General features: G+C 48.7%; 1 protein-coding gene across 1 annotated transcript in view; it reads right to left on the reverse strand.

The window, feature by feature from the left end:
- Nucleotides 1–17,587: 17,587 nt before the first annotated feature.
- Nucleotides 17,588–22,445, reverse strand: part of slc12a9 (solute carrier family 12 member 9) — a 48,989-nt gene continuing 44,131 nt past the window's right edge. The window contains exons 12-13 of the mRNA XM_070863320.1: nt 21,138–21,284; nt 17,588–18,588 (exon numbers count right to left, since the gene is read on the reverse strand). Coding sequence (XP_070719421.1) covers nt 17,747–18,588; nt 21,138–21,284 — 989 coding nt within the window. The 3' untranslated portion in view covers nt 17,588–17,746. The remainder of the gene's footprint in view (nt 18,589–21,137; nt 21,285–22,445) is intronic.

The following is a 22,445-nucleotide window of genomic DNA, read 5'->3' on the forward strand; positions in this document are numbered from 1 at the left end:
GGGGGGGGTTGGGGGGGGGGGGGGGGGAAACGAGCGGTTCCAAGGAGACGGAAGAAAACCCCCCGACCTTTTTTTTTTTAGTCTGGCCCCAGCAGAGAAGCGGGGCTTAGCCGGCCAATCGCCGTGGGAACGAACAAACGAACGAGGGAGTTGGTCGTGGCAACGGGTCAACCGTACTACGACGCACCGACGCCTAGAATGCACGCACCGCTTCAAAGCCCGACTCGAGAGGACCAAACACTACTTGATGACTTCTCTCCTTTTTTTATTTCCTTGCAATTTGATTACTGCCTCTGATGATGTCCTGGCACTGAGTGTGTGTGAGTGAGTGTGTGCTGGAGTTCATCACCATTGACCAGCTTTAAGCGTGACTTCAAAGAACCATTGCTTGGGCGCCTATCTCGGCATTCCTCGAGTTTTTGAGGATGGTGCCCGAGGGCGGAAGCCTCGATATAGTGCATGGCAAGATTCCACGACTGGTGAGGGTGGGTTTTTTTTTTTTGAGCTGTTTCTCGTGAAGGCGAACTGGACACGTTGAAAGGTGGGGAGAAGAAATACATTTGGATTGGAACGACTCGGAGGGGGTTGGGTGGGGTGGGGAAATGCCGTAAACTTCTTCAAGGGGGGAAAAAAAAAAATCACAGATTTTGTTCGGGATCACACTACTACCACTAACTTTCTAATCCCGAGATAGTAATATATATGTTTTTTTGAGATGTGTCACAAAGCAGATGTTGGGAGCGATTAGTGCTTTATACAATGGTTGTGTGTGTATGTATATTATATATATATATATTTTTAAATGCATTAAGACAGAAGAGAGGCTGTAATTACCTGGCCTCAGTAGTTGGACCTTGCGGGCTTGAAAGGGGACAGGCCACATGCACACAGAGTAATACTTTATTCCTGAGCAGCGGATTAATATTTTACACGCGGTTTCGTGCACCAACCACACTCTGCGCACTGCCACGGGAGGGCCAGCCTAGTTGCGATGAGACAATTTGAGCTCACTTGAACCGCATTTAGCTCAGTCGTCGCGACGGCCCCTCGTGGGTCTTCATCCTCATTGAGGGCCGGCGCTTGGATCCCCGGCAGGACCTTGGGGGGGGGGGGGGGAGAAGAACACCACTGCAGGGGAGATGGCTCCGACCAGGGAAACGGGGCGATTGCCACTGCAGGTGTTGGGACGTACCCCAATGTGGCGCGTGGGAGGGAGGGAGGGAGGGAGGGGAAGGGGGGGTCACTCCGTTCCACTGCCCCCTCCCCACCGTGGCTGGAAGTGGGGTTAACCGCGGCTTTGCTCTGACTGGCGGTCTCGGCAAGACGTTATGTCGTCATCGTTTGTATCTCAATGTTTTACCCGCCGTGCTTCTCCTCCGCGGTTGCGTTTTGGTTATCCAACTGCTTGGAAATCCTTCACCTGGCAGCAGCCCCCTAAAGATGACTGAGTAACCCAATCTTAAAGGGCGAGCGGGGGAACATTGGGTGCTGGAACCGGACTCCGCCCCCCCCCCCCCTCCCTCTAGGGGAGAGCCCAGGGATCAAGCATCTACAGGTTCTAGGTCCCCAGTTCAACCCACGTGGTGGGACTGCTGACCATGGGCCCCAGGGCCTCGGACTTGGGTTGGAGGGAATGGGTTGGGAATTGGGGGAAATGTGAAGTATGGCGGTGGCCTGATCTTCCTTCCACCACCCCTCGCTCCCCCCACACCCTTGGTCGCCGTTAGCCAGAGTCCAGCGTGAGCAATCACCCTCCTGAGGTCTTTGCCTTGGAACACTGAAAAATCTCTCTCTCTCTCTCTCTCTCTCTCTCTCCTCTTTCCTCCCCTCACCCCTCCCCCCCCCCCGCCCGCCGGCCGAGGGGCCATTCTCCATTTGAGGTCACGTGGACACTACTTTTGCAGGGGTTGAAATTCCATGGGAGGTCCTCCCTGTGAACATCTAGCCCAGCCAGTAGCTGTACCCCCTAATTTTACCCCCCCCAAATTCTAGGGTCTGTTTATTAGCGTGAGGACCTCCCTCCTCTACACCATCAGTAGTCGAACTAGGGCGCCCACCTCCACTGGCGGGTGGAACAATCCTGGCAGTGGTGCCCAGCCACCAACAGAAGGATGCCAGCCTACAGATAAAAGAAGTGAATTGACTTTTTAATATAAATAAGTCGGTTTGGGTACTGCAATCCATCGCTATGTGACTTAAAAAGGCTAATGTGGGCGCCCTGTCACATAACGTTAGTTCACCAATCTCTCGCCACCCGAATCAAAAGGGCCGCACATTCTGACCGGTTGGGGAAGGGAGCCCTGCCGTAAGTTCCACCCCACAATCAACTTCCCAAAATCAGATGAGCGGATTACATTGTAGGTTATTGAGGGCGCTTAGTTTTTGGGGGGGTGGAGGGGGCCTGGCTGTGCTCTCTCTGGCGCACTTCCGCGCTCGCTGAAGTAGGTTTGTTTGAATGCAAACTATTTGTGTGCAGATGTGGGACCAAGGCCTGTAAATAACCGGGGTGGTGGGTGAGGAGAAAAACGATGTGTTCCAGAAACAAAGTGCAATGTTATGGAGCCCCAAGTGGGGTAGAGCAGAGCACGGCAGGTTTTTGGGTAGGACAAGGCTTGCCTGGAATGGCTACACACCTACTGCTCCCCACCCCTCTACTCCTCCTTCCCCCTCCCCTCCCCTCCCCAATCTCCAACAACTTGCTATATCACTCAGTTGGCAACTTGTGCCGTTTTGGTGGCATTGGACCATGACATGAAGTCAAGGGCACGGTGCAGCGTGGGGCAGGAGTGACCATCTTGCCTCTAGAGCGTGTAGCTTGTGACAGTCACGGTCTCCATTACCGCAGTGCAGAGGGGGTAGTGCTTTATACATACATAGCAGGTCCTGATCTCCACTAGCCCGGGTAGCGGGGATAGTGCTGTACACATAGCAGGTCCCATTATCTTCATGCAGAGAGGACATTGCTATATCCATACAGAAGCCGATCCTGATCTCCAACATCCTGCTCCAGAGGCGATAGTATACATACCGAGCAGGTTGAGATCTTCATTATTTGGGAGAGGAGGGAGGGTTGGTGGCAGAAACAGGGCTGTATACATATGTGGTGACGTGTTGGAGCACCCGTTTGACACGGCTGCAGAGAGTGAAGCCGACAGCGGTACCCCATGCTCTGGGGCAATTGATGGGAGGTAGAGGCGATGGGGCATGTCCATTACTGTGGTGCATGGGCCTGTGTTGTATACCCCCACACACAAAAAAATCACACCACTGCCCCCCATCCTTTAAAGAGTAAAATCTTACTGGGAGGGCTCACCCTACCCAGAAGACCCAATCAGGGAAGTCAAAAGGGAGGAAAATACCACAAAACTGAACTACAAATCTCTTCGGTAACAATTGTACAATATTAAAGTGTCTTTGTGATAAGATTGATGTATAAAAAGGAGCATTTTTTTTTTGTGTACATTCAGCTTGGGATGGGGGCAGCTGGGGGATTGGACCAGGTTTATTGGCCATTTCTCATTGGCCAGAGCAGATGGTGGTGGGCCACCTTGAGAAGCTCTGCAGTGATAGTTCTGAGGGTGGTGGGTAGGGAATTCTGCCAATACTGACCCGACAGCAATGAAGGAACGGCAGGCGAGATGGGCCCAGGTCACGGCCCGCAAGCTGGAGGCTTGACCCAGATTGCTGCTCTCGTCGATGGGGGGGGGGGTCACTGGGCTGGGAAGAGATGTCTCCGGGGGGGGGGGGGGTGGGGAAGGAGGAGGAGGAAGGAGCAGGGCTGAGGTTCTGCAGCTAGTGTGCACCCCGGCCCCTATAGGAGGAGAAGGTGATGGTGGATGATAGAGTCTAGGGGCTAGGCCACCACTCTAAGGTATCAAGCTCCTTGGACCTGGACACAATCCCATTCAACCGAGTGGTCCTGCCACAGACTTTGTGGGAGCACAGGCCAGCATTTGATAATGACCAGCTAATTTATTATAGCCCATGGTGTTGATGTGACTTGGTCCATCTCATTTATTGCAAAGGGGATGGAGTATAAAAGCAGGGAAGTCTTGCTATACAGGATATTGGTGAGGCCACATCTGGAATACTGGGTGCCGTTTTGGTTTCCATATTCATGAAAGGATATACTTGCATTGGAGGCAGTTCAGAAAAGGTTCACTCAGTTGATTCCAGGGATGAGGGGGTTGTCTTATAAGGGAAGGTTGAGTAGGTTGGGCCTCTACTCATTGGAATTCAGAAGAATGAGAGATGATCTTATTGAAACGTATAAGATTATGAGAGGGCTTGATGGGGGAGACTAGAACTAGGTGGCATAATCTTAGAATAAGAGGCCATCCATTTAAAACTAGAGATGAGGGGAAATTTCTTGAGAGTTGTAAATCTGTGCAATTTACTGCCTGAGTTGTGGAAGCTGGGACATTGAATAAATTTAAAGACCTAAATAGATGGTTTCTTAATTTATAAAGGGGTTATGGGGGTAGGGAAGTGGAGCTGAGTCCATGATCAGATTAGCCATGATCTTATTGAATAGCAGAGCAGGCTCAAGGGACCAGATGGCCTACTCCTGTTCCTATTTCTCACTCACACACACACACACACAAAGACCCTCCAGATACAGCCCACCCAGCCTAAAGCCATCTCCCTGACTCCACACCTAAAGAGAGCTAGATTTTACCCAGAACTCTAAGGTTTACTGCCTAATAAATATATATTTTTGTAAGAATTGTTTTAAAGACATTAAGGGGAACTGACAAATTATTTCGTGTTGGGTTGCAGGGGCAAGGGGGATATTCTAAAAATTAGAGCCAGACCTTTCAGAAAGAAAGACTTGGGTTTATATAGCACCTTTCACAACCACCGATATCTCAAAGCCCCTTCCAGCTAATGAAGTACTTTTGAGTATAATCACTGTTGTAATGTGGGAAGCAGGGCAGCCAACTTGCACACAGCAAGCTCCCACAGACAGCAATGTGAAAATAATCAGGTAATTGTTTTTGTTATGTTGATTGAGGGGAAAAATATTGGCCCCAGGACACCAGGGGATAACTCCCCCTGCTCCTCTTTGAAATAGGCACTTGAATGGGCTCTTTTACGTTCACTTGAGAAAGTAGACGGGGCCTCGGTTTAATGTTTCATCTGAAAGACGGCACCTCAGATAGTGTGGCGCTCCCTCAGCACTGCCCTGGATATGCCAGCTTTGTGCTCAAGTCCCTGGAGTGGGACTTGAACCCACAACCTTCTGACTCGAGCAAGAGTGCTGCCCACTGAGCCAGGCCTCTCGAGAGATGCAATTAGGAAACACTTCTACACCCACACAGAGTGGTAGAAGTTTGGAATACTCTTCCGCAAACGGCAATGGGTGCTGGATCAATTGTTAATTTTAAATCTGAGATTGAAAGCTTTGTTCAGCAAAACGGTATTAAGGGATATGGGCCAAAGGCAGGTCTATGGAGTTAGGTCCAGAGATCAGCTGTGATCTCATTGAATGACAGCCAGGCTTGAATGGCCGTTTCTGTCCCTATGTTCCCAGTACAGATCCTACGAGCTGTGCTTAGTATGCACAGAAGCACTATTGGGTCCCTTGCTGCTGGGATAAGAACGTAACAGGAGCAGGAGTCGGCCATTTGGCCCCTCAAGCCCACACCACCATTCAATATCATGGCTGGTCTGATCCTGGGCTCAGTTCCACTTCCGTGCTCGCTCCCCATAACCCTCGACTCCCTTATCGCTCAAAAATCTATCGCCACCTTCAGTATATGCAATGACTCAGCCTGCACAGCACTCTGGGGCAGAGAATTCCATAGATTTACAACCGTCAGAATAATGAGATGAGGAGGAATTTCTTCTAAAGACTATGTCCCCTACTTTGTTTCCCCGAGTGGAAATATCCTCTCTGCATCCACCTTGTTGAGCCCTTTCATTATCTTATCTTCTGAACTCCAATGTGCATAGGCCAACCTACTCAACCTTTCCTCATAAGTCAACCCCCTCATCTCCAGATTCAACCCAGTGAACCTTCTCTGAACTGCCTCCAATGCAAGTATATCCTTCCTTAAATACGGAGACCAAAACTGTACACAGTACTCCAGGTGTGTGGCATTACCACTACCCTGTATAAGAACATAACAGGAGCAGAAGTAGTCCATACGGCCCCTCGAGCCTGCTCCGCCATTTAATAAGATCATGGCTGATCCGATCATGGACTCAGCTCCACTTCCCCGCCCACTCCCCATATCGGTTAAGAAATTGTCTATTTCGGTCTTAAATTTATTCAATGACCCAGCTTCCACAGCTGAGGCAGCGAATTCCAGAGATACACAACCATAAGAAATTCCTCCTCATCGGTTTTAAATGGGCGGCCCCTTATTCTAAGATTATGCCCTCTAGTATTAGTCTCCCCCATCAGTGGAAACATCCTCTCTGCATCCACCTTGTCGAGCCCCCTCATAATCTTATACGTTTTGATAAGATCACCTCTCATTCTTCTGAATTCCAATAAGTAGAGGCCCAACCTACTCAACTTTGTTGTGACAGGACTTCTCTGCTTTTATACATGGCATAGACTGTTTAATCAAGGGGAGATTATTACAGACTTTCATTTTAGCCAGGATATAGAAAATGACCTCCTTCTGCATTGTACCATTCTTTATGAGGAGGTTGGGTTACAGCAAATGGAACACAGCTCAGTTTTAGTCTACTGTGCAGAGTTTGGGGCTCCTGATCTAAGAAAGGATATACTTGCCTTGGAGCACAGTGCAACGAAGGTTCACCAGACTGATCCCTGGAATGTGAGGGCTATCCTCTGGAGAGATTGTGCAGGGGTTGGGGGCAATATATTAGCATAGATAGAGGATTGTCTAATTAACAGTTGAGATAAATGGGTCATTTTATAGTTGGCAGTGACTAGTGGAATGCCACAGGGATCAGTGCTGGGGCCTCAACTATTTACAATCTATGTTAATGACTTGGATGAAGGGACAGAGTGTAATTTGGCCAAGTTTGATGATGATATAAAGATGGGTGGGAAAACAAGTTGTGAGGAGGGCACAAATAATCTGCAAAGGGATATAGACAGGCTAAGTGAATGGGCAAAAATTTGGCAGATGGAGTATAATGGGGGGAAAAAGTGTGAGGTTATCCATTTTGGCAGGAAAAATAAAATTTAAATGGAGAAAGATTACAAAGTGCTGCAGTACAGAGGGACCTGGGGGTCCTTGTGGACGACACAAAAAGTTAGCATGCAGGTACAGCAAGTGATCAGGAAGGCCAATGGAATGTTGGTCTTTATTGCAAAGGGGAGAGAGTATAAAAGCAGAGAAGTCCTGCTACAACTGTACAGGGTATTGGTGAGGCCACACCTGGAGTACTACATACAGTTTGTGTCTCCATTTAAAAAAGGGAAGGATATACTTGCATTGAAGGCTGTTCAGAGAAAGTACACTAGGTTGATTCTGGAGATGAAGGGGTTGATTTATGAAGAAAGGATGGGCCTGTACTCATTGGAGTTTAGATGAATGAGGGGTCATCTTATTGAAACATTCCATAGACTCGATCAGTTCCTATGGAGTGGAGGGTAGCCAATGTAACCCCACTTTTTAAAGAGAGAAAACAGGGAATTATAGACCGGTCAGCCTGACATCGGTAGTGGGTAAAATGATGGAATCAATTATTAAGGATGTCATAGCAGCGAATTTGGAAAACGGTGACATGATAGGTCCAAGTCAGCATGGATTTGTGAAAGGGAAATCATGCTTGACAAATCTTCTGGAATTTTTTTGAGGATGTTTCCAGTAGAGTGGACAAGGGAGAACCAGTGAATGTGGTGTATTTGGACTTTCAGAAGGCTTTCGACAAGGTCCCACACAAGAGATTAATGTGCAAAGTTAAAGCACATGGGATTGGGGGTAGTGTGCTGACGGGGGTAGTGTGCTGACGTGGATTGAGAACTGGTTGTCAGACAGGAAGCAAAGAGTAGGAGTAAATGGGTACTTTTCAGAATGGCAGGCAGTGACTAGTGGGGTACCGCAAGGTTCTGTGCTGGGGGTTCCAGCTGTTTACATTGTACATTAATGATTTAGACAAGGGGGATTAAATGTAGTATCTCCAAATTTGCAGATGACACTAAGTTGGGTGGCAGTGTGAGCTGCAAGGAGGATGCTATGAGGCTGCAGAGTGACTTGGATAGGTTAGGTGATGAAGTATAACGTGGATAAATGTGAGGTTATCCACTTTGGTGATAAAAAGAGACAGACTATTATCTGAATGGTGACAGATTAGGAAAAGGGGAGGTGCAACGAGACCTGGGTGTCATGGTACATCAGTCATTGAAGGTTGGCATGCAGGTACAGCAGGCAGTTAAAGCAAATGGCATGTTGGCCTTCATAGCGAGGGGATTTGAGTACAGGGGCAGGGAGGTGTTACTACAGTTGTACAGGGCATTGGTGAGGCCACACTGGAGACTGGAGCACAAAAAAAAAATCTAGGCTGACACTCCCTGTGCTGAGGGATAACTAACTGTTGAGGGGCCGTCTTTCAGATGAGGCATTAAACTCTCTCAGTTGGACGTAAAAATCCCACAGCCACTATTTCGAAGAGCTTGGGGGGTTTTGGGGGGGGGGGGGGGGGGGTGAAAATTGACTGCTGCATTTCCCACATTGCAAAAGTACTTCATTGGCTGTAAAGCACTGAGAGTCAACCAGTGCTCATGAAAAAGGTGCTATATTAATGCACACCTTTTTCTTCAAGGCCGAGATCGAGATCAAGATTTCAAGGGGAAATCAAGGGTTATGGGGAGCAGGCAGGGAATTAGAGCCGAGTCCATGATCAGATCAGCCATGATCTTATTAAATGGCGGAGCAGGTTTGAGGGGCCGACTCCTGCTCCTATTTCTTATATTCTTACTGGAACAGCGCCATCTACTGGTCCAAAGCCAGAACGGCAAGTCAACAAAGTTGGGAAAATTGAAAGAACTTGCATTTATATAGCACCTGGCACAGGTTTAGGACATGTTGAGGCACTTGGTCAATGCATTCCTTGTGAAATGTAGTCATTTGCTATCGAGATCCATGGTAACAGCAGGACAGTACTGTAAATACTCTGGAACAGCTAAGCTACAATCATTCATAAGCTGCAACATTTTTTCCCTCTCTAAATGTGATCTTCCCAGTTTATTATTTGGCGATTCCATTCATTTAGACATTGAAACTTACAGCGCAGAAGGAGGCCATTCCGGCCCATCGTGTCCACGCCGGCCGACAAAGAGCCACACGGCCCTCGGTCAGCAGGTTACATATAAACCCATGAACAATTGTGCGAGATTTGGGTGTTAAAAAAGTGGCGATCTTCCAGGAATTTCTCCAGTGTTCTGCGAGATTGCATTCTGTAAATCCAGCCAAGTGCCCCTGCAAAATACAATGGATCAGGATAGGGTCTTGGTCAGTACAACTCTACTCTCAGGTGGACATAAAAGATCCCACGGGCACTATTTCAAAGAGCAGGGGCGTTCTACCCAGTGTCCTGGCTAACCATCACTAAAACAGATTATCTGGGTCATTATCACATTGCTGTGTGTGGGAGCTTGCTGTGCGCAAATTGGCTACCGGGTTTCCCACATTACATCATTGACTACACTCCAAAAAGTACTTCATTGTCTCAAAGCACTTTGAGAGTCAGTGGTCGTGAAATTAACAGATTGTGAAAGTCTCTCTCCAATACTCCTCCCCTCAAAAAAAAAGCACAGGACTATAGGTTGTCGCAGTTAAACAAGTGAATCACAGAAATTTACAGCACGCAAGGAGGCCATTCGGCCCATCATGTCCGCGCCAGCCGACCAAGAGCCACCCGGCCTAATCCCACTTTCCAGCTCTGGGTCCGTAGCCCTGCAGGTTACGGCACTTCAGGTGCACATCTAAGTAATTTTTAAAATGTGGTGAGGGTTTCTGCCTCTACCACCCTTTCAGGCAGTGAGTTCCAGACCCCCACCACCCTCTGGATGAAGAAATTTCCCCTCTAAACCTCCCCCCAATTACTTTAAATCTATGCCCCCTGGTTTTTAAACCCTCTGCTAAGGGAAGCAGGTCCTCCATGTCCACTATCCAGGCCCCTCAATTTTATACACCTCAATAAGGTCTCCCCTCACAGCCTCCTCTGTTCCAAAGAAAACAACCCCATCCTATCCAATCTTTCCTCATAGCTAAAATACCCCAGTCCTGGCAACATCCTCGTAAATCTCCTCTGTACCCTCTCCAGTGCAATCACATCTTTTCTGTAAGATGGTGACCAGAACTGCATGCAGTACTCCAGTTGTGGCCTAACCAGTGTTTTATACAGTTCAAGCATAACCTCCCTGCTCTTGTATTCTACGCCTCGACCAATAAAGGCAAGTATTCCGTATGCCACCTTAACACCTGGCCTACTACCTTCAGGGATCTGTGGACCTGCACTCCCAGGTCCTTTTGTTGCTCTACACTTATGTTCTACCATTTAAATATGTATTCCCTCCCCAAATGAATCACCTCACACTTCTCCAGATTGAATTCCATTTGCCACTGTTCTGTCCACCTGACTAGTCCATTGATATCTTCCTGCTGTCTGCAGCTTTCTTCATCATCAACCACATGGCCAGTTTTTGCATCATCTGCAAACTTCTTAACCATACCCCCTATATTCCAAGTCTAAATCATATATATCACACACATCACAAAAAGCAAGGGAGCAATGGATCCAGTACTGAGCCCTGCGGAACCCCACTGGAAACATCCTTCCAGTCACAAAAACACCCATCGACCATTGCCCTTTGCTTCCTGCCCGAGCTAATTTTGGATCCAACGGGCTTTCACTTGTGACCAGTCTGCCATGTGGGACCTTATCAAAAGCCTTGCTTAGATCCAGGTATACTACATCTTACACTGCCCTCATCGATCCTCCTGGTCACCTCCTCGAAAAATTCAATCAAGTTAGTCAGACACAATCTTCCCTTAAATCCATGCTGACTGTCCTTGATTAATCTGTCTAAGAGATTTATCCTGTCCCTCAGAATTATTTCCAATAAATTTCCCACCACTGAGGTTAGGCTGATTGGCCTGTAATTACTCAGTCTATCCCCTTCCCCCTTTTTAAACAACGGTACGTTAGCAGCCCTCCAGTATCATACCAGTAGCCAGAGAGAACTGGAAAATGATGGCCAGAGCCTCTGCTATTTCCCCTCTTGCTTCCCTCAACAGCCTGGGATACATTTCATCTGGGCCTGGGTATTTATCCACTTTCAAAGCTACTAAACCCCTTAATACTTCCTCACTGTTTTTCCATCTAAAATTTCACTCCTCCCCAACAGCAATGTTTGCATCGGCCTTGCTTGTGTGAAAACAGACGCAAATTATTCATTAAGAACCATGCCCATGTCTTCCGCCTCTCCACACACATTACTTTTATGGTCTCCAATAGGCCTTACACTGTTATCCTCATGCTCGTAATGTATTCATAAAACATCGTTGGATTTTCCTTGACATTGAATCTCAAGATTTGAAGAAAAAAGTGAATTCAGACAGCTTACAAAAAACAAAAGCCATCTTACCTCGAGAGATATCCAATTGGTCAGAACAGCAGGGAGAGAAGGCAAAAAAGTAGAAAGAAATCAAAAGGTGACATCACAGCCAAGGGGGTAAGTGATTGGCGAGTAGTTTTTCTTTTTTCTCTTCTATAACAGTGAGTAAACTTTAGCATTGTTGTTGCCCATCTAAGGGTTAAGTCATGGCAGGACAGCTCAGTCGGGTGTTATGCTCCTCCTGTACCATGTGGGAACTCAGGGACGACTCGTGTCCCTGACGACTACGTGTGCGGGAAGTGTATCCACCTCCAGCTCCTGACAGACTGCGTTGCCGAGTTGGAGCTGAGGGTGGATTCACTCTGGAGCATCCACGATGCTGAGAATGACGTGAGTATCACGTGTATCGAGTTGGTCGTACCGCAGGGAAAGGGTCCACAGCCAGATAGGGAATGGAAGACCAGCAGGAAGAGCAGTGCAAGGAAGGTAGTGCAGGGGTCCCCTGTGGTCATCCCCCTGCAAAACAGATACACTGCTTTGGGTACTGTTGAGGGGGATGACTCATCAGGGGAGGGCAGCAGCAGCCAAGTTCATGGCACCATGGCTGGCTCTGCTGCACAGGAGGGCAGGAAAAAAAAAAAAAAGAGTGGGAGAGCAATAGTGATCGGGGATTCAATTGTAAGGGGAATAGATAGGCGTTTCTGCGGCTGCAACCGAGACTCCAGGATGGTATGTTGCCTCCCTGGTGCAAGGGTCAAGGATGTCTTAGAGCAGGTGCAGGACATTCTAAAAAGGGAGGGAGATCAGCCAGTTGTCGTGGTGCACATTGGTACCAACGACAGGGATGAGGTCCTACGAAATGAATTTAAGGAGCTAAATTAAAAAGTAGGACCTCAAAAGTAGTAATCTCGGGATTGCTATCAGTGTCACGTGCTAGTCAGAGTAGGAATCGCAGGATAACGCAGATGAATACGTGGCTTGAGCAGTGGTGCAGCAGGGAGGGATTCAAATTCCTGGGGCATTGGAACCGGTTCTGGGGGAGGTGGGACCAGTACAAACCAGACGGTCTGCACCTGGGCAGGACCGGAACCAATGTCCTAGGGGGAGTGTTTGCTAGTGCTGTTGGGGAGGAGTTAAACTAATATGGCAGGGGGATGGGAACCAATGCAGGGAGAGAGAGAGAAATAAAAAGGAGGCAAAAGCAAAAGACAGAAAGGAGATGAGGAAGTGGAGGGCAGAGAAACCCAAGGCAAAGAACAAAAAGGGCCATTGTACAGCAAAATTCTAAAAGGACAAAGGGCGTTAAAAAAACAAGCCTGAAGGCTGTGTGTCTTAATGCAAGGAGTATCCACAATAAGGTGGATGAATTAACTGTGCAAATAGATGTTAACAAATATGATGTGATTGGGATTACGGAGACGTGGCTCCAGGATGATCAGGGCTGGGAACTCAACATCCAGGGGTATTCAACATTCAGGGGTATTCAACATTCAGGGGTATTCAACATTCAGGGGTATTCAACATTCAGGGGTATTCAACATTCAGGGGTATTCAACATTCAGGAAGGATAGAATAAAAGGAAAAGGAGGTGGGGGTAGCATTGCTGGTTAAGAAGGAAATTAAGGCAATAGTTTGGAAGGACATTAGCTTGGATGATGTGGAATCTATATGGGTAGAGCTGCAGAACACCAAAGGGCAAAAAACATTAGTGGGAGTTGTGTACAGACCTCCAAACAGTAGTAGTGATGTTGGGGAGGGCATCAAACAGGAAATTAGGGGTGCACGCAATAAAGGTGCAGCAGTTATAATGGGTGACTTTAATATGCACATAGATTGGGTTAACCAAACTGGAAGCAATACGGTGGAGGATGATTTCCTGGAGTGCATAAGGGATGGTTTTTTTAAACCAATATGTCGAGGAACCAACTAGGGGGGAGGCCATCTTAGACTGGGTGTTGTGTAATGAGAGGGGATTAATTAGCAATCTTGTTGTGGGAGGCCCCTTGGGGAAGAGTGACCATAATATGGTGGAATTCTGCATTAGGATGGAGAATGAAAGTTAATTCAGAGACCATGGTCCAGAACTTAAAGAAGGGTAACTTTGAAGGTATGAGGTGTGAATTGGCTAGGATAGATTGGCGAATGATACTGAAGGGGTTGACTGTGGATGGGCAATGGCAGACATTTAGAGACCGCATGGATGAACTACAACAATTGTACATTCCTGTCTGGCGTAAAAATAAAAAAGGGAAGGTGGCTCAACCGTGGCTATCAAGGGAAATCAGGGATCGTATTAAAGCCAAGGAAGTGGCATACAAATTGGCCAGAAATAGCAGCGAACCCAGGGACTAGGAGAAATTTAGAACTCAGCAGTGGAGGACAAAGGGTTTGATTAGGGCAGGGAAAATGGAGTACGAGAAGAAGCTTGCAGGGAACATCAAGACGGATTGCAAAAGTCTCTATAGGTATGTAAAGAGAAAAAGGTTAGTAAAGACAAACGTAGGTCACCTGCAGTCAGAATCAGGGGAAGTCATAACGGGGAACAAAGAAATGGCGGACCAATTGAACAAGTACTTTGGTTCAGTATTCACTGAGGACACAAACAACCTTCCGGATATAAAAGGGGTCAGAGGGTCTAGTAAGGAGGAGGAACTGAGGGAAACCTTTATTAAATCGGGAAATTGTGTTGGGGAAATTGATGGGATTGAAGAGGGCCTGATGGACTGCATCCCAGAGTACTTAAGGAGTTGGCCTTGGAAATAGTGGATGCATTGACAGTCATTTTCCAACATTCCATTGACTCTGGATCAGTTCCTATGGAGTGGAGGGTAGCCAATGTAACCCCGCTTTTTAAAAAAGGGAGATATATAACAGGGAATTATAGGCCAGTCAGCCTGACATCGGTAGTGGGTAAAATGATGGAATCAATTATTAAGAATGTCATAGCAGTGCATTTGGAAAGAGGTGACATGATAGGTCCAAGTCAGCATGGATTTGTGAAAGGGAAATCATGCTTGACAAATCTTCTGGAATTTTGAGTAGAGTGGACAAGGGAGAACCAGTTGATGTGGTATATTTGGACTTTCAGAAGGCTTTCGACAAGGTCCCACACAAGAGATTAATGTGCAAAGTTAAAGCACATGGGATTGGGGGTAGTGTGCTGACATGGATTGAGAACTGGTTGTCAGACAGGAAGCAAAGAGTCGGAGTAAATGGGTACTTTTCAGAATGGCAGGCAGTGACTAGTGGGGTACCACAAGGTTCTGTGCTGGGGCCCCAGCTGTTTACATTGTACATTAATGATTTAGATGAGGGGATTAAATGTAATATCTCCAAATTTGCAGATGACACTAAGTTGGGTGGCAGTGTGAGCTGCGAGGAGGATGCTATGAGGCTGCAGAGCAACTTGGATAGGTTAGGTGAGCAGGCAAATGCATGGCAGATGAAGTATAATGTGGATAAATGAGGTTATCCATTTTGGTGGTAAAAACAGAGAGACAGACTATTATCTGAATGGTGACAGATTAGGAAAAGGAGAGGTGCAAAGAGACCTGGGTGTCATGGTACATCAGTCATTGAAGGTTGGCATGCAGGTACAGCAGGCGGTTAAGAAAGCAAATGGCATATTGGCCTTCATAGCGAGGGATTTGAGTACAGGGGCAGGGAGGTGTTGCTACAGTTGTACAGGGCCTTGGTGAGGCCACACCTGGAGTATTGTGTACAGTTTTGGTCTCCTAACCTGAGGAAGGACATTCTTGCTATTGAGTGAGTGCAGCAAAGGTTCACCAGACTGATTCCTGGGATGGCAGGACTGACCTATCAAGAAAGACTGGATCAACTGGGCTTGTATTTACTAGAGTTCAGATGAATGAGAGGGGACCTCAAAAACGTTTAAAATTCTGACGGGGTTAGACAGGTTAGATGCAGGAAGAATGTTCCCAATGTTGGGGAAGTCCAGAACCAGGGGACACAGTCTAAGGATAAGGGGTAAGCCATTTAGGACCGAAATGTAGAGGAATTTCTTCACCGAGAGTGGTGAAGCTGTGGAATTCTCTAACAAAGTTGTTGAGGCCAATTCACTAAATATATTCAAAAAGGAGTTCGATGTAGTCCTTACTACTCGGGGGATCAAGGGGTATGGCGAGAAAGCAGGAATGGGGTACTGAAGTTGCATGTTCAGCCATAAACTCATTGAATGGTGGTGCAGGCTAGAATGGCCTGCTCCATGTTTCCAGACCAGTTCAATCGAATGGTGACCCCCTACAAAAGAGCCAGTTACAGAAAAAACAATTGCCCCCAAGGGTTAAACATCGGTTGGAATACAGGGCAGTGGCCGAGGTCACGGAATCAGCAAGTTATCGCCAACGGTTTCATGCAAATTCAGCACGTCATCATCTGGTTTAAGGCCTTGGAGAGCTGGCACGGGTTCAAGGGACAGAATGGCCTACTCCCACACCTGACCTTAAATCCTGTTGAGAGTCAAGAAAGGCAAATCAATCACTACAGAAGCAAAACACTGGTTGCTGGAAATCAAATTTAACAGAAAACGCTGTAAACTCTCTGCGGAGAGGGGAACAGAGTGAACATTTCAGGTCGGTCAAAGGACAGCAGGCCCACGAGACACCCCCAACACACCATGGCTGCAGTGTGCACCGTCTACAAGATGCACTGCAGCAACTGGCCAAGGCTTCTTCGGCAGCACCTCCCAAACCCGCCACCTCTACCCCCTAGAAGGACAAGGGCAGCAGGCGCATGGGAACACCACCACCTCCACGTTCCCCTCCCAGTCACACACCATCCCGACTTGGAAATATATCGGCCGTTCTTTCATCGTCGCTGGGTCACAATCCTGGAACTCCCTCCCTAACAGCACTGTGGGAGCACCTTCACCACACGGGACTGCAGCGGCTCAAGAAGGCGGCTCACCACCACCTTCTCAAGGGGCGATTAGGGACGGGCAATAAATGCCGGCCTTGCCAGCAACACCCACATCCCAGGAACGAATTAAAAACATTTGTCTCCTGTATCAGCATCCATCACAGGACCTATCCATATTAGGACAACCCTCAACTCAGCCATGCAATTTGACCTGGCTACAGGGCAGAAGTTTGACGAGGGCAACTCAATCACAACTGCACTGGCCACTCCCTTACTCAGACCAGCCCCCACCCCGACCTTACCCACAAGTCTACATACACCCACCTCTCCTTCCTGTGAACGTATTGTACAGTGAGATGGTATCTCTGTTCAGTTGGCTGTTAATAGGAAGATGGCATCATTGGTTAGACAAGATAAAAACAGGCCTCCCCTTGAGGGGGAGGGAGGGAGAGAGAAAGAAAGAAAAAGGGAGGGAGGGAGAGAGAGAGAGAAAGAAAAAGGGAGGGAGGGAGAGAGAGAGAGAAAGAAAAAGGGAGGGAGGGAGAGAGAGAGAGAAAGAAAAAGGGAGGGAGAGAGAGAGAAAAAAAAGGGAGGGAGAGAGAGAGAGAAAAAAAAAGGGAGGGAGGGAGAGAGAGAAAAAAAAAGGGAGGGAGGGAGAGAGAGAAAAAAAAAGGGAGGGAGGGAGAGAGAGAAAAAAAAAGGGAGGGAGGGAGAGAGAGAAAGAAAAAGGGAGGGAGGGAGAGAGAGAAAGAAAAAGGGAGGGAGGGAGAGAGAAAGAAAAAGGGAGGGAGGGGAGAGAGAAAGAAAAAGGGAGGGAGGGAGAGAGAAAGAAAAAAAGAAAAAGAAAAAGGGAGGGAGGGAGGGAGAAAGAAAAAGGGAGGGAGGGAGGGAGGGAGGGAGAGAGAAAGAAAAAGGGAGGGAGGGAGAGAGAAAGAAAAAGAAAAAGGGAGGGAGGAAGGGAGGGAGAGAAAGAAAAAGGGAGGGAGGGAGGGAGGGAGAGAGAAAAAAAAAGAGAAAAAGGAGAGAGAGAGAGAGAGAGAGAGAGAGAGAGAGAGAGAGAGAGAGAGAGAGAGAAAAAATCATTTAAACACATGATAAATATTGCATAACCATTTTAATAAGTTAGAACCCCACAAAAAAATGTTGGTTTTGTCTTCCCCTGAATTACACAATCTTCCATCAAACTGCTGTCTTTTTTTTTTCTATAATATATAAATAATGGTAATGCGAGCGATATCTGTCTTTGAGAGAGTCTAAGGCATGTCACTGTTTGCAATACAGGTCGGTAATAGTTTGTGCCCCGGGGGCCTCTGCTTTTGGCTGCTACAGGTCAGTGCAGGTGACTGGGGTGAGGCCATGGATGAGCAGGGTGGGACCCAGGCCCTCCGTCAGGATGTCCAACTGTTGCAGGTAGCGGCGGGAGCAGGCCGGGTCAGCGGGGGGCCGGGGCAGGTAGAGGAACCGCACGGCCGTGTGGAAGGCCTGCTCGAGGACCATGCGGTTGGCGGCCCTCAGGTAGTCGTCCGAGATCAGGGCGGCGTCATGGCCGGCCGCCTGCTGGCCCTCACCGGTGCCGGGCAACGCGCTCTGCCCGTGCAGCACCACCACAGCGTCCCAGGTGACGATCTTGACCGTGGCCTTGATGCGCAGCTTGTCCAGCAGCTCGCGCAATTGCTCCTCCTTCTTGATCCAGCCGTCGTCGCCCGACTCGATGCACAGGAAGATGCGCAGGCGAGCGGCCTTCCAGGAGCTGACCATGGTCAGGACGCAGGCCATCTGCAGCAGGAAGAGGCTGCAGATGTCCACGTAGGCCGTGCTGTCGGGCCGCAGGAGGTCAAGGGGCCAGACGTCGATGGAGACCCGCTCGGGCCGGCGCCGCTTGGCCAGCAGGTCGCGGCGGTCCATGGCGAAGAAGTAGCGGGCCAGGCAGACGTTCTTGCGCATCTTGAGGGCGTCCGACACGATGGCGACGTACTCGGGGGCGGACAGGCTCTTGGCGGCCTCGCCCCCACGGACGGGCGGGAAGTGGGCCTGCAGCGAGGCAGTGTCCACCCCAAAATGGTCGTTCTCCTTGGCGTCCTTGAAGGCCGGGTCGCACAGGAAGTAGTCCTCGGGCACGCACTGGTCGTAGAAGCCCAGGACCAGGGTGTTGGGCTTCATCCCACCTGCAAGGGGACAGAAAACGCAACTGTAAGTGGGTCTCAACCTCCCCCCACCCCACCCGCAGAACAGAAGATGACAGGGTTACAATGGGTCATCTCGCCCGAACAACAGAACATAAAGCATTAGGGAGCAGGCCACACGATCGCTCGAGCCTGCTCCGCCCTTTCATACGATCATGGCTGATCTGATCCTGGCCTCAATCCCACTTCCATGCCCGCTCCCCATAACCCTTCGATTTCCTAGAATTTCACAGCACAGGAGGCCATTTCGGCCCATCGTGTCCGCGCCGGCCGACAAAGCCACCCAGCCTAATCAATTTTATACATCTCAATAAAGGTCTCCCCTCAGCCTCCTCTGTTCCAAAGAAAACAGACCCAGCATCTCCAATCTTTCCTCGGCCAAAATTCTCCAGTCCAGGCAACATTCTTGTAAATCTCCACTGCACCCTCTCCAGTACAATCACATCTTTCTTGTAATGGTGACCAGAACTACACACAGTACTCCATCAGCAGCCTAACTAGTGTTTTATACAGTTAAAACACAACCTCCCTGCTCTTGGCTTTGGTCTTGACCCCAAACGGAAGATGAAAGGATGTCAATAGGCCATAGAACACAAAATAGCAGGAGTAGGCCATTCGGCCCCTCAAGCCTGCTCCACCATTCAATATCATGGCAGATCTGATCTTGGCCTCAACTCCACTTCCCTGCCCACTCCCCATAACCCTGGACTCCCTTGTCGCTCAAAAATCTGTGTCCATCTCCACCTTACATATATTCAATGACCCAACCTCCACATCCCTCTGGGGCAGAGAATTCCACAGATTCACAAGCCCAAGAAATCCCTCCTCATCATCAGTTCTAAATGGGCGGCCCCTTCTTCTGAAACTATGCCCCCTAGTTCTAGTTTCCCCACGAAGAGAAACATCCTCTCCATCCACCTTGTCCAGCCCCCTCAGAATCTTATACATTGCAATAAGGTCACCTCATTCTTCTAAACGCCAATGTGTAGAGGCCCAACCTTTCTTGATCAGACAAACTCATCTCAGGAATCTCTGAACAGCCTCCAATGCAAGTATATCCTTCCTTAAATACGGAGACCAAAACTGTACGCAGTACTCCAGGTGTGGCCTCACCAATACCCTGTACAGTTGTAGCAGGACTTCCCTGCTTTTATACTCTATTCCCCCTTGCAATAAAGGCCAACATTCCATTTGATGTCCTGATTAAAAGCTCGCCCATCTGGTACCAAACTCTGGCCACTTGACCCAGTGCTCGCTGCACTACTTGGCCATGGATTCCATGCTATGGGCCTCCTGTTGAGGAAAGGTTGCTCCAGATAGCCATCCTACTGGCAGCTTACTCTTCACAGTACAGGAGACCACCATTCGGCCCATCGTACCTGTGCCAGCTCTTTGAAAGAGCGATCCATATTAGTCCCACTCCGCCCTGGTCATTCCCCCGCCGCCCTTTTCAAGTATTTATCCAAGTCCCTTTTGACAGTTACCACCGAATCTACTTCCATCGCCCCGACAGAGATCGGTGTCCTCCGGTTAGCAACCATCGGAAGTGTTCCCACATTTACTCTCAAAACCATCATACTTTGGAAAAAATGGAATGAAGGTACTCAGTCATGATCTCATTGAATGGTGGAACAGGCTCAAGGGACTGAATGGCCTCCCCCAGCTCCTATGTTACGAACACCTCTATTCAATCTCCGTAACCTTCTCTGCTTCGAGGAGAACTAGTCCTAGATTCTCCAACCAGCAGAACTAGCTCCACCTACCTTGTTTCCCTTAATATCCTGATCAGATCATCAGGATATACTAGCTTTGGAGGGAATACAGAGACGATTCACTAGGCTGATTCCGGAGATGAGGGGGTTACCTTACGATGATAGATTGAGTAGACTGAGCCTTTACTCGGAGTTCAGAAGGATGAGGGGTGATCTTATAGAAACATTTAAAATAATGAAAGGGATGGACAAGATAGAGGCAGAGAGGTTGTTTCCACTGGTCGGGGAGACTAGAACTAGGGGGCACAGCCTCAAAATACAGGGGAGCCAATTTAAAACAGAGTTGAGAATGAATTTCTTCTCCCAGAGGGTTGTGAATCTGTGGAATTCTCTGCCCAAGGAAGCAGTTGAGGCTAGCTCATTATCTGTGATTTGAATACATTCAGATAGATTTTTAACCAAAAAGGGAATTAAGGGTTATGGGGAGAGGGCAGGTAAGTGGAGCTGAGTCCACAGCCAGATCAGCCATGATCTTGTTGAATGGTGGAGCAGGCTCGAGGGGCTGTACAGCCTACTCCTAAATTCTTATGTTATGCTCTAATTTACTGAATGGGCATATCTCCATCCATACCTAGGTCACCTTCAGACTGGACTATTCCAATGCTCTCCTGGTCAGCCTCCCATCCTCCACTTGGTTAAAAAAAACTTCAGCTCTTCAAAAACACTCGACTGCCGAACCCCTCCTCCGCTCACTCGTCCTCGTCCTCTCCCTCCCCTCCCCCACCCCGCCGACAATGGCAGCCAATAGCCAATCCTTACCCAGTCCGGTTATACGGAGGAGATGCTGCACTCCTTGACGCACTGTCGGAGACAGAGTCAGGTCCACAAAGGCCTTGACGTTCAGTTTGTCCACCAGGCTGAGCCAGAAGTTGTACTGAGGCTGGATGGGATCAGATGGCAACATGTCTGCAAGGGCAGGGCAGGGCAAAGCAAAACGTCAACTCTGCAGGTACAACTATTTTGGTGCATCTGTAAATCAATAAATTAAATCAAGTCCCCCCCTAATTAAGGGGGGCACTAAAACCGACAATTAAACAAATTAGACTTTAAACATTAAACGGTGAAATTAAAATTCTGTTGCCGGGGGTGATGAGTCCCTCTGGCGCCCACCTCTCGCGGAAGGCCGCGAGCGTACCGGTCGACACCGCGTGCTCCATCTCCAGGGACACCCCGGCTCGGATGTAACCCGCGGAAGAGAGGCAGGCAGTCGGGGCTGAACGACCCCCTCGACCGCCCGCTGCCTGGACCGGCTGATGGCCCCCTTTGGCCGTGCCCAGGAGCAGTCCTACGAGGAGGCCCTCCCCTCTGCACAGGGTGCCCAAAGATCAGGAGTGTGGGACTGAAGTGCAACCAGACTGAGGAGCAGCCCCATACAACCCATTCCCTATCAGCCGTGGCCGTGGGTAGCACACTTGCCTCAGAGTCAGAAGACTGACTCCAGGAACTCAAACAATAAATCTAGGCTGACACTCCAATGCAGTGCTGAGGGGGTGCCACACCGTCAGACGGGCTGTGTTTCAGATGAGACGTTAAACCAAGGTCCCCGTCTGTCCTTTTGGGTGGACGCAAGATCCTGCGGCCACTATTTGAACTGGGGAGTTAACCCCGCCAATATTTGTCCCTCAAACATAAAAAGATTTTCTGGGTCATCACATTGCTGTTTGTGGGAGCTTGCTGTGCACAAATTGGCTGCCGCGTTTCCCACATTACAACAGTGACTGCACTCAAAGTATTTAATTGGCTGTACAGCACTTGGGATGTCCGGTGGTCGTGAAAGGCGCGATATAAAAACACAAGTCTTTAGACAAAAACCTATTCCAGTACAAGAATATCCAAAAAAGGCTCAAGTTCACCAAACAGAAAATGTGCTTTTTGGAAATGAAAGAACCAAGCTAGGTTACATCTGCAGAGCAAGCAGGAAACTAGTTTCCCCCCCCCAAAGTCCGTCCATGGTTGTCTTGGAGCTATAACCGAGCTGTAGCACACTGCCGCTCGAGTGCTGCAGGGCAGAGTGGCAGGACATGGGTCTATTGGCACGAGTCACTCACCTGACTCCAAAGCCTCTCC

The sequence above is a fragment of the Pristiophorus japonicus genome, chromosome 20 (assembly GCF_044704955.1).
Source record: "Pristiophorus japonicus isolate sPriJap1 chromosome 20, sPriJap1.hap1, whole genome shotgun sequence".
In the NCBI taxonomy this organism is placed as follows: domain Eukaryota; kingdom Metazoa; phylum Chordata; class Chondrichthyes; family Pristiophoridae; genus Pristiophorus; species Pristiophorus japonicus.